At 37.5% G+C, this 12,520-nt stretch overlaps 1 protein-coding gene across 2 annotated transcripts in view; it reads left to right on the top strand.

The window, feature by feature from the left end:
• LOC111799951 (exocyst complex component SEC10b-like) overlaps window positions 1-12,520 on the top strand; it is a 15,390-nt gene continuing 2,870 nt past the window's right edge. Inside the window, exons 1-22 of one of the 2 annotated variants that reach the window (XM_023683486.1) lie at window positions 1-126; window positions 1,326-1,398; window positions 1,544-1,639; window positions 1,759-2,013; window positions 2,107-2,181; window positions 2,571-2,672; window positions 2,798-2,848; window positions 2,968-3,073; window positions 6,959-7,063; window positions 7,340-7,431; window positions 8,415-8,583; window positions 8,660-8,736; window positions 8,847-8,945; window positions 9,036-9,126; window positions 9,915-10,000; window positions 10,077-10,250; window positions 10,435-10,488; window positions 10,587-10,715; window positions 10,842-10,934; window positions 11,019-11,165; window positions 11,881-11,978; window positions 12,285-12,369. In XM_023683486.1, the coding sequence (XP_023539254.1) occupies window positions 1,544-1,639; window positions 1,759-2,013; window positions 2,107-2,181; window positions 2,571-2,672; window positions 2,798-2,848; window positions 2,968-3,073; window positions 6,959-7,063; window positions 7,340-7,431; window positions 8,415-8,583; window positions 8,660-8,736; window positions 8,847-8,945; window positions 9,036-9,126; window positions 9,915-10,000; window positions 10,077-10,250; window positions 10,435-10,488; window positions 10,587-10,715; window positions 10,842-10,934; window positions 11,019-11,165; window positions 11,881-11,978; window positions 12,285-12,369 (2,184 nt within the window). In that variant the 5' untranslated portion in view covers window positions 1-126; window positions 1,326-1,398. Of the gene's footprint in view, window positions 127-248; window positions 275-1,325; window positions 1,399-1,543; window positions 1,640-1,758; window positions 2,014-2,106; window positions 2,182-2,570; window positions 2,673-2,797; window positions 2,849-2,967; window positions 3,074-6,958; window positions 7,064-7,339; window positions 7,432-8,414; window positions 8,584-8,659; window positions 8,737-8,846; window positions 8,946-9,035; window positions 9,127-9,914; window positions 10,001-10,076; window positions 10,251-10,434; window positions 10,489-10,586; window positions 10,716-10,841; window positions 10,935-11,018; window positions 11,166-11,880; window positions 11,979-12,284; window positions 12,370-12,520 lie in introns of those variants that run through there. The other variant, XM_023683488.1, reaches the window with a different exon arrangement.

The raw sequence follows: 12,520 nt of genomic DNA, 5'->3' as shown, positions 1-12,520 counted from the left end.
TGTAGTTTTCGTCCGTTTCTTCTCTGAAGGCTGCCCAAACCAGAACCAAATCAGAAACCACCATCAAACCACGAACCAATACCTCTCTCCTTCCTTCTTCCCGCCGCTCAGCGTCTCCGTCGAGAGGTATTTCTTCCAATTTTCCGTCGGAATACTCTGCAATTACTCCCTGTTTGATTGCGCAGCTCCTCCCTTTTCTTGCCTAGATTAGATCAATTTTAACTCTTCTGGCGTCTTCCCCTTCTTGTCACCAGGTTTTGTTTCGGCAAGTGAGGTCTGCTCTAGTTCGTAATTAGTTTAATTTTCCTTCTTAATTCTACTTTTTCTGGATGTTTGGATTATGAATTGCCAGCACGATAACAGGTTGGTCTGACTGCTAAATTTAGCCATGTTTGTTTTTTTGGATGGTAAAGTTACTTTTTCATCATCAGAGATACAGCTCTGCTGTTGAATCATAGTCAATGTGAATCGATAAATGGAAATGTTGGCTTAGTTATTAGCGCCGTCCGAATTTGATACTCATGATTTAATATCGTGAATTTGGATGAACTTGTGTGAAGTTTTGACTTGTTGATTTAGTGGTGAATTTGGAACACATTTGGGCTTTTGAATATAAGAGTGCAAAGCGGACATATTGACCTCAAAGAGAAGAATCCATTTCAGAAAAAAAGCAGAGATCTTCGTGGATTTTTAATAAAATTGTGAACTGGTTTAAGTTGAAGCAATAGATGCTTTATTTACCACAACACTGTACATATTTATCTGGGTAGAGTTTTTGCTTGTCATTAGTGTCTAAAACTTCATGGCTTTTTAGTATGTTGCTTTGTTTAAACTGGAGATTTTTTTTCTTTCCTGGATTTAAGTTTGAAGTAACTACATGAACGAACGGATTCTTTTAATGGGTGTGATACCGATTTCGATGTAATGTCACTGTTTGTTGCAAGGGTTTTAGATTTTGTTGGGATGAGTAACTAGTAAGTTTTCCTTCATGACATGAAAGGACTGATTCATTTTCATTCCATTTTTGTTTGTTCATACTTTTGTTCACTTTTTTTGACCCAACCTGTATCAATTTGGAGGGTTTTGAACCAAATGGGATTAGTAAGGTTTTAATGAATTACACTTTCTGATGAAAACGTGCTTAAATATTTTTTTTTCGGGTATGGGTGCATTTGGGCCATTCCATGGCTTGATTTCATCTTTTTTTGGGCTGTTCTACGGCTTGGTTTTGATACTGCTGTTGCTTCTCTGATTTTTTTTTTCAACACTAGGTTTAAATGGATCGACTAGTTTCCTTGTTGATAACTTGTATTCTTTTATTCCAGACCTGTAGCTTACAAACTTGAAGAACACTTAAAGGGATCTGGATCTGTATAATTTCGTCCTTTTTGTTAAAAGGTCAGCTTCTTACTAGATTTGACAATAGTTTTGTTCATTTGATGGAAACTCGAATTGGATGCAACTTCTATCAGTTAAGCTTGAATGGCATATTAATAGAATCACATCATCACATTATTTCTCTGATATATTCTCTGCAAACTAGATGAGAGAGGCTAGAGATGGGTCCAAGAAAGACATGCACTCAAAAAATCCATCTGTCAGTTCACTTCCCCTCATTTTGGATGTCGACGATTTTAAGGTAAAGACCATGTCGACGACTTTAAGTTACCCAAGCAATTAATACACCACTCGAGATAGCCATCTTATTTATCTTCTTATGAATTTGGAAGGAGCTTTACTTATATATTGGACTTGTAGGGTGATTTTTCCTTTGATGCATTGTTTGGAAATTTGGTGAATGATCTCCTTCCATCATTTCAAGAGGAAGAAAGTGATTCAATAGAAGGACATAACAACATCAGTAATGATGTCTTCTCTAATGGGCATTTACGGGGACAATCAGATACAATTAAATTTTCCCAAGGGCTGTCTACTCCTTTGTTTCCAGAAGTCGACAAGCTCTTAACCTTGTTCAAGGATTCCAGCCAAGAGTTGGTTGATCTTCGAAAACAGGTATGGAATTTTATTGAAAATCTTGAGAGTTCCGTCCAAACATCATAAATCTATATGAAAGGCTTTGACATTGCCCCTTCATTCTGGTTAAAGATCGACGGTAAACTTTACAATCTCAAGAAAGATGTTGCTGCCCAAGATTCCAAGCATCGCAAGACACTTGCTGAGGTTTGTTGACTGTAGCATATTGCTTTTTGGTCATGATAAAAACTTAAAATGCACAACCATTTAAAGTTTGAGTGTCTGTCATGCTGATGCATTTATAATATTCAACATCAATTTCTACTTTTATTTTTATTTCATTCATTTGGGAGTCATTTGGTGCAGTTATTACTGTAAATTAATTAATCAATTTATCAGTTAAGGTTCAATAGTAATTAAGGAGATCCACCATCATGTATTGTTGGTAACACCGATCTGATTAATTTGTTACACTCTTTTCCTCTAATATGATTTTCTACCTTCATTAGGAGAGAGAACTTGAAAATCTCTATTTTTTTTGCATTTTGGAACTGATAATGTTTCAATGTTTGATTTATCAAACATAAAATCAACAGTTGGAAAAAGGTGTAGATGGCCTGTTTGACAGTTTTGCACGGTTAGATTCACGTATTTCGAGTGTTGGACAGACTGCTGCGAAAATAGGAGACCATCTGCAGGTAATTCTTTTTGTCCTCAATGAAATTTAAATTTTTTTGAATCACTGATTCATGAAATCTTAATCATGCCACTATTATGGGAACTGGGACTAAGTTTTTTAATTTGCTTGAATTTCTCTCGTCAGAGTGCAGATGCCCAAAGGGAAACTGCTAGTCAAACAATTGAGTTGATAAAGGTACTGATAAGTTCATTGATTCTTTTGGTTTGTGTTTTTCGAAATTAGTGTTTTTTCTTTATACATTTTTAAGTTAATTGTAATGAAATGAAAAATATACTTATAATCAATCACTGCAGTACTTGATGGAATTCAATGGTAGCCCTGGTGACTTAATGGAGCTTTCACCATTATTTTCTGATGATAGCCGTGTTGCAGAGGCAGCCTCAATTGCACAAAAATTGCGTAAGTCATCATCATTAATGTTGGGGTTAAGTTCAACCATGTTTCAGTTTAATCCAATAGTGTGATAGATTTCTATTTAACCTAAAGTATAAAAAATTAAATATGACTATCCTATGCATGTGCCATGGTCTCGACTTGCGATGTCGTCGTCTGTCGTACACGGGTGCCTTGCCTTTACCTGAAATAGAGTAGCACGTGGCTTGAGTATTTTAAGATGCAAACACATATAATCATGAATGAGACCTATCCTTTCAATCCGTATTCCCTTAGGCGACTATCCTAAACGGGTAATTGGATGTGTATTTACTATTCTATACACGGCCAACACGTGCAAGTATGGACCCACCAGTCGGTTCGCACACCTCTTGGGCCCCTTTCCTGGTCGGGCTAGCATTTCCTAGTGCTATTGTCGGACATCCGGTAGGAATAGTGACCGTAGCAGCATTATGATAAACATAATGATCGTTTTTCTGTCTCATAACGTATGTGTCCGTACCATCATAAAAGGGGAGATTCCCCGATGCATGTAACACACAATGATGCATGAGGTCCCAACATTTTCATTTATTAAATCATGTAAAATAACTCCTTCCATTTTCCTTCATATCATATCATTTTACCACATAGCCTTTAAGGCAATATCGGGGTTGAATATCGTATCATTCATACCATACATTGTCTTATGTCATATCATGCACATAGCACGTCCTTCGACATATCATATTATATCATGCATGTATCATATCCTATCATATCACAAAACATGTCATAACATGTATTATATCGCCAAACTTGTTACACCATAACATATATCGTATCATCAACACATCACATCAACACATCACATCAACACATCACATCATAACACGTGCTATAACATTTACATAACATATCATAGTCATATCATATCATATTCATATCATAGTCGTATCATTTCATAAACATATCATAGTCGTATCATTTCATAAACATATCATAGTCGTATCATTTCATAAACATATCATAGTCGTATCATTTCATAAACATATCATAGTCGTATCATTTCATAAACATATCATAGTCGTATCATTTCATAACCATATCATAGTCGTATCATTTCATAACCATATCATAGTCCTATCATTTCATAACATATCATAGTCATATCATTTCATAACATATCATAGACACATCATTTTCTGAACATATCATAGTCACATCATTTGATAAACATTTCGCACATATCAAGCATATGACATGTGCGGAACCACGCGGCACGTGTCATCATATAACATCAATTTCTAACCATGCCGATAGTAAGACCACTTACTTGGTTGGCCTTAGCCGAAGTTTCTATTTAGTTCTGAACCGGCTTGCCTTCGTTCCTCGAATTCTTTTCCACTTATACCGAGGTGCTTCGCCCTATCAAAGACATTCTCCTAATTCCTTCCGTAATTCTAATTTCTAACTTAATTTAACTTAAATAAATATGCCAATATTATTTCGTTGCATGGATCACATAATCTAAATGTTGTTTATGTTGGTGCAACTTGATAAAAAAAAAAAAAAAAGTTTTAGAGAATCAACTTACTGTGACCTCTTCTTAAAGACCATCCTTCGTTCACCCATTCTTGGAACTCATGGAGAATTTCTACATGCTGTTATAATAGCTACTGTGTGAGGCAAACTTCTTACTATAAATGGAAATCTGGAGAGAGTTTTTGGTGAGGGATTGGAGTTTTGCGTGACAGGTTGGTTAGCGGAGAAATATTTGGAAGAAGGGTGAGAATATTTGTTAAAATCACCCACTTAAATGAAAGTTCTCTATTTATAATCATTTACAAATCAAATAAATTACAAATGATTTGTAAAGAGCAAATATGAAAACAGTAATGAATGGATACAAGATATTTGCATATAACAAAAGGGTAAATATGATACCTATGATAAGCGTATTGGAAGATAAATATTTAGTTATTTGTTTCTAATAAATGTCTATAATAAAGAGTCAAATATGGGATCTATCGTAAACCGTAATGGAAGGCTAAATATCATACAAGATATTTGCCTATAATAAACAGTCAAATACGATACATATGGTAAACATTCAAGGTTAAATATCCTTACCACCCCCCTCAAGCTGGGCGTCGGATTTGAACGAGCATGAAACTTGGATCTGAAAATTCAAAGAGAGGTCGAGAAACACTTTTTGTGAAGATGTTAGCAACTTGGAGATGGGAAGGTACATTTTGTGGCGAAGTTTGCTAGGGATAACAAGTTCCCAAAGGAAATGATAATCTAGTTCAACATGTTTGACTCGCTTGTGAGAAACGAGATTAGAGCTAAAAAAAAATAGCACTTTTGTTGTCATATAAGAGTAAGTGCGGCTGTGATATAGGGACCTTGAGGTCATGCAAAAGATGCGTAACCCAAAGAAGTTCAAGACCAAGAAAACTCACAATGAAGCTTCAAGACCCAAAAGATGTTGTGATATAGGAAGCTTCAAAACCAAGAAAGTAACTGAGAGACCCTAAAGCCTAGGTAGCAAACTCACAATGAAGCTTGCGAGTAAAGCTTTCAATAAAAGATGAGTTGTCGGTAACAATAATGTCATCCGCATAAAGAAGCAGATAGATAAGGTTAGATTGCTGGTGAAAGACAAACAGGGACGTGTCAACATGACTACAAGAAAAACCAAGTGGGGGAAGAAATGAGCTAGAACGCTGAAACCAAAGGAGCTTGCTTTAAGCCATAGAGGACTTTCTTTAATAGACAAACATGAGTGGGAAATCGAGGATCAATATGCCCAGGAGGCTGTTCCATATGAACATGTTCAATAAGAGTGCCATTGAGGAAAACATTCTTGACATCAATAGAAAGCACAACATGGGCAGTGGTAACTTTGACAACCGAACTGAGAGTGTCAGTGTAGTCAAGACCAGGAACTTGAGTATGACTTTTGGCAACAAGATGAGCCTTGAAACGCTCGACAGATCCATCAGACAAATATTTAATGCGAAACACCCATTTAGATCCCACGATGTTGGTGTTGGCAGGGCGAAAAACTCAAATCTAAGTGTCATTTTGTTGTAAAGCTCGAATTTCTTCATCCATGGCGACAACTCAAGCAGGATTCTTAGCTGCAGATTTGAATCCTTTTGGCTCAATGGATGCAAGAAGAGTAGAAAGAAGTCCAGATGAGCCCGAAATACCAAGATTTGCTGGATGACGAGTCTTGAAGATACCAGCTTTGGCTCGTGTGATCATAGGATGAGAGCCCAAAGAAGGAGAGGAATCAACAGCAAGTTCAATAGAGGTCGGATCAGAAGTCGAGGGTGGCAAAGAGGAACCTGCAAGAGAAGTATCAACCTGCACAGACTCATCCATAAGGTCAGAACAAATATCACACGAAGATGAGCTGGATCGAGGAATGTGCGGTGAAGAAGTGAAGAAGTGGTGAAGAAGTGAAGAAGTGGTAGGGGATGAATCAATATGGTAAAGGTGCCCTAGCAGAATCAAATGTTCTTAAAGAGGTTTGTTGATTCATATTGATTCATATTGCAAAATCAAATGTTCTTAAAGAGCTTGATTTTGGGCCACACAAAAGTCACGGTTTTCCTTTTCTGAGTTTTATATTTCATGTGGAAGAACGGACCTCCCCCAAAAATCAAGTGCCTATTTCATGTACTTCGAATTGCCAAGCTCTATATACTCACAAACCAGAAGAAAACAAACTATTCACTATTCATTTGGACCTACTGCACAAATCCATAATTTATGAATCCTTTTGTGTTTTATTATTTTGGACGTTCAATTCCTTTTACATCCTCTTCTTATGAAATTAATTTCAAGGTTCTGTAATCATTATGCCAACTTTGTGTGACTGTTACATGTTATTTGTTCTAGGATCATTTGCTGAGGAAGATATTGGACGACAAGGAATTGTGGGAAATGCAACTGCCAGCAGGGGTTTAGAAGTTGCAGTTGCTAACCTTCAGGACTACTGTAATGGTATGGCATCTTCATTTTAATGTATCGATATCTTTATTACGTTTGATATTGCTAACCCTAAGACCTAGTCTGTCATGCTCCCTCACCCACCCACCGAACGAAAAAAGAGAAAAAGTATGAAAAGCGACGTTGAAACTATTGATCTTTTGTTTCTTCATATTGAGTATCCGTGGCACATTTTCCTGAATATGATGATTTTTTCCAAAACATTTGTATGGTTCCATTATTTACTAATGCCGGTTATATTACGACCAATGTATTTTTTTTCTTTTGTAGAATTGGAGAATAGATTGCTGTCTCGTTTTGATGCAGCATCACAAAGAAGAGAACTATCTACTATGGCTGAATGTGCGAAAATTCTGTCACAGGTATCTTATGGATCCTATCACCCATCATCTTGATCTCTTCACTGAATTTGCACTATATCTCTAAAGGCCCAAGCTCACCCCTAGCAGATATTGTCCTTTCTGGGCTTTCTTCTCAAAGTTTTTAAAACGCATTTGATAGGGAGAGGTTTCCACACCCTTATAAAGGGTGTTTTATTCTCCTCTCCAACCGACGTGGGATCTTACAGTCCACCCCCCTTCAGGGCTGAGCGTCCTCGCTAGCACTTGTTCATTTTCTCCAAATCGATGTGGGACCCCCACCAAATTGGCACATCGCCCGATGTCTAGCTCTGATACCATTTATAAAGGTCCAAGCCCACCACTAGCAGATATTGTCCTCTTTGGGCTTTCCCTTTCGCGCTTCTCTTCAAGGTTTTTAAAACGCGTCCGCTAGGGAGAGGTTTCCACACGCTTATAAAGGGTGTTTCGTTCTCTTCCCCAACTGATGTGGGATCTCACAATATCTTTCATTCTTCTTCTTTTTTCAAGTATGTTTATAATAGCGAACATTGCTTGTTGATCACTCATGCTATTATGAACATTGCTTGTTGATCACTCATTAGGTTGCATACTAATGTCCAAGTTCAAAGCAGCAGAGTGTTTTCCCAGATTTTAGTTTACAAGTTTTCTACTTTCCCTATTATTCCTATTTTTGGGAGGGCCCAAGGGCAGGCTCTAGAATTTTGACACGTCTTGTCCTTATTATCCATTGTCGTTCTCTTGCACCAGAGTTATGTTCCATCTGAGCTGTTCATTACACACGTCTCTGTTTAGAGTGTTGTGTGGACTCTCAAGATAACAAACTGTTTTAAGTTAAAGAAATTAGACCATACAAATTAATAAAGTATTACATTGATAATGATTGAGTTATTGAGTAAATTGTGGGGGAAACATGTAAGTTTATCTAAGAATTAGCACCTTTTTGTTTTCCAGAAAAAATTTGATCACTGAAAACTTCCATGCAGTTTAACAGAGGCACTAGTGCCATGCAACATTATGTAGCAACACGTCCCATGTTTATTGATGTTGAAATTATGAACGCGGACACCAGATTGGTCCTTGGTGAGCAGGGTTTGCAGGCCACTCCGAGCAACGTTGCTCGTGGGTTATCTTCCTTGTACAAAGAAATTACAGGTTAGAAAGTGGAAAGACTCACTTATTGGGGCTTTTGGTAAATGAATTTGTAATATCTTGATCGTTTGTTCTGCAGATACTGTACGAAAAGAAGCTGCAACAATAATGGCCGTATTTCCTTCTCCCAACGATGTTATGTCGATCTTAGTCCAGGCACGTTACAGCATTATCTCTCTCAGCTGCCTTGTTCAATATTTTATCTTTTACGCAGGAATTCGGTATTGTATTAGCAATGAATCTGATTTTATGATGTGTAACTACAGCGTGTATTGGAGCAACGGGTCACAGCTCTTTTAGACAAGTTATTGATGAAGCCTTCCCTTGTGAATATTCCTTCAATGGAAGAAGGCGGGCTTTTGTTAGTGGGTGCTCCTATTACAATGTTGAAGTTTATACTACCATTTGATCTTCTATATTGGTCACGTGTAATTGTTTTGAGTATGTATTTTCAGTACCTTAGAATGCTGGCGGTGGCATATGAGAAGACACAAGAGCTTGCAAGAGACCTACGAGCTGTTGGCTGTGGTGATTTGGACGTTGAAGGTAATAACTGATATTTTCAAAAAATATTGGAAAGCTTATTATCTGTAGATTAAATTAATAAAAATAGTTCTTTGTCTCAAAAATACATCTAAACATTCAAAAGTTTCAATAATGCCCTTAAATTTTCAAAAATATTTGACTTTAGTTTTGAATGGAAATGGTTAGTATTTTGTTTAAAAGCATACCCTTGAACATTTTTTAAAAAGTTAAAAAAGACTCTTATTGTTAGTATATCGACTAAACCTTTAGTTTCACGTTTAAAAAATACTCACGAACTTTTAGCACTAATACCCTTAATTTTTTTTAAAAAAAGTTATTGCCTTTAATATCCCCTCTTCTTGGTTCATCCTATGGCTCAACAGTTCCTCGTTTCTCATCTTTTTTCTCTCGCTTCTCGAATACCTTCTTAATTCTCTTCTTTCATTCCTTAATCTCTAAAACTCAATGAAAGAAGGGATTAAGAGGGTATTCAAGTAGGGAGAAAAAAAAAGAGATGAAGAATTTTTTAGCCATAGGAGGAAATTGAAAAGGAGATGATCTATGAGGTGCAGGTAAACAGTTTCTATCCACATACTAACGGTAAGAATTTTTTTAAAATAGTTTAAGGGCATTAACAACATTTTTGAAAGTTCAACTGTATTTTTTAAACACTTTTGAAAGATTAAGGCTATTTTTTAATGTTAGTATTATTTAACGAGTTATTTAGTCTCCTACCTGTGGAGTAGCTTCATCCAATATCCAATACTTTATTTTATCATGCTGACATAAAGTTTAAATGGTTTATACAGGCCTCACGGAGTCTTTGTTTTCTGTTCACAAGGAAGAGTATCCTGAGCATGAACAGGCGTCTCTCAGGCAGCTATATCAGGCTAAGGTTTACTACAGATGCTTTGTTTTGAATTGAGTTTTCAACATGTTTTTACCAGGAACTAAACGTGCATGCTATGCAGATGGAGGAGTTGCACGCCGAGAATCAGCAGGTTCCCGAGTCATCTGGTACTATAGGACGTTCAAAAGGAGCTTCAGTATCAACTTCACCTCAGCAAATATCTGTTACTGTTGTTACAGAGTTTGTGCGTTGGAATGAGGAAGCAATTTCTAGATGCACTTTATTCTCATCTCAAGTAATGTTTATTCCTTTTTTTGTGTTTTTTGTTAATTCTAAATTATTATTATTTTTAAAACATTAAACTTCAGAAATTCATCTTAGCAGTAACTTGGGGAGAAAGAGTGGCTACGAGCGATAACGTTCATTACATATATTTTGAACCTTTTTCTTTCATTTGTTAACGTCATATTTTCTTGCAGCCTGCTACTTTGGCGACCAACGTAAAAGCTGTGTTTACTTGTCTGCTTGATGAAGTAAGTCGAATCGAGTCAATCGCAAGCTTTCATATTTTTTCCTTTTGGCACTGAATGTACTTAGTTTTTTTTTTCTTCCCATTCCTTTGTAATCGCAGGTCAGTCAGTATATCACAGATGGGCTCGAACGGGCTAGGGATAGCTTGACGGAAGCAGCTGCTTTGAGGGAGAGGTTTGTGTTGGGTACTAGTGTTAGTAGAAGAGTGGCGGCTGCAGCTGCTTCTGCAGTAATTATCTGATCATTACTCTTTTTGTTGCATTCGAAACTGTCTTAGATTTGTATTATTGTAGAAGGTATTGCCTTAGTTTACACTAAAGTGACAAAGGAGAAACTGTCTTAAATCATGGTGCAGGCAGAAGCAGCTGCAGCAGCAGGTGAAAGCAGTTTCAAATCTTTCATGGTTGCTGTACAACGTTGTGGTAGTAGTGTGGCAATAGTCCAGCAAGTATGACGATGCTTTCTTTTATTTAGCCACATTGAGACCAACTCCTTAATAAGCAAAGAAATGACTTGAACTTTCTTTTGTTAGTACTTCGCAAACTCGATTTCCCGGCTCTTGCTTCCTGTGGATGGTGCCCATGCTGCTTCGTGCGAAGAGATGTCAACAGCTATGTCAAGTGCAGAGGCTGCAGCTTATAAAGGACTACAACAGTGCATTGAAACTGTAATGGCTGAGGTCAGTTGTTATCTTGTGTCTGAATCCAGTTGAAATAATGAATCCGTAGGCGTGTAAGCTGTAGGCATGTAAGCTGATTCATTCTCTCATTTCATGTGTGTGAGATCCCACATCGGTTGGGAGGAGAACGAAACACCATTTATAAGAGAGTGAAAACCTCTTCCTATCAGATGTGTTTTAAAAACTTTGTGCGTAAGCCCGAAAAGGAAAGCCCAAAGAGGACAATATCTGCTTGCGGTGGATTTGGGCTGTTACGGTTGGTATCAAAGCCAGACACTGGACGATGTGCCAGCAAGGAGGCTGTTTCCCGAAGGGGGTAGACACGAGGTGGTGTGCCAGCAAGAACGCTGGGCCCTGAAGGGGGTGGACTTGGTGGGGGTCCCACATCGATTGGAGAAAGGAACGAGGGCCAGCGAGGACGCTGGGGAAAGGGGGTGGATTGTGAGATCCCACATCGGTTGGGAGGAGAACGAAACACCCTTTATAAGGGAGTGGAAACCTCTCCCTAGCAGACGCGTTTTAAAAACCTTGAGGGTAAGCCCGAAAGGGAAAGCTCAAAGAGGACAATATTTGCTAGCGGTGGGCTTGGGCCATTACAATGTATTACTTCTTTTGCAGTCATTCTTTGCATAGAATTTTATTCCCTACCCATAGACTCAACATACGTCTAATTTATCCAAATGTAATACTTTCATGTGATATTAACAATATGCAGGTTGAACGGTTGCTTTCTGCTGAGCAGAAGGCTACGGATTATCGGTCTCCTGATGATGGAATTGCTCCTGATCATCGGCCAACAATTGCTTGCACGAGGTACATCCAACTTAAACAACTTGCAAAATGGTCTTTGAAATAGAAGAAACAATTGTAATTGAAAATTTATGTTGAATTTATAGTGCCAACATGGAAGGGAGCATTTGAAAATTGTAGCCAAAAAAATGTAAAACGATTACTTTTCTTTCGAACTTTATTCATCAACGCAAGGATCCATGGAAACCAGTTGACTGAAGTTTGTTATTTTAGGCTGGAAGTTCACGATTACCCGATAACTGAACATTGTCTTCGATGTACATTTTTTTAAAAAGAAAACTAATCAATGTATCTTCTTTTGTTTGACAGAGTTGTGGCTTACCTTTCTCGCGTGCTCGAGTCTGCATTTACTGCCCTTGAAGGCCTTAACAAGCAGGCTTTCTTAACTGAGCTGGTATGAGTCTGAAAGTTCTTGGGTTTACCGGATGTTATAGTTTCGGTTGCAATCTAATATCCAAGCACTACCTGTTGATAAAGTTAGAGAATAATTGCATCAGATAGAATCTTGTAATTTCGTAGCATATGTTGAATCAATGAGAAACAAT

This window comes from Cucurbita pepo, chromosome LG08 (genome assembly GCF_002806865.2).
Source record: "Cucurbita pepo subsp. pepo cultivar mu-cu-16 chromosome LG08, ASM280686v2, whole genome shotgun sequence".
Taxonomy (NCBI): Eukaryota; Viridiplantae; Streptophyta; class Magnoliopsida; order Cucurbitales; family Cucurbitaceae; genus Cucurbita; species Cucurbita pepo.
This window is presented reverse-complemented; position numbering and strand designations above follow the sequence as displayed.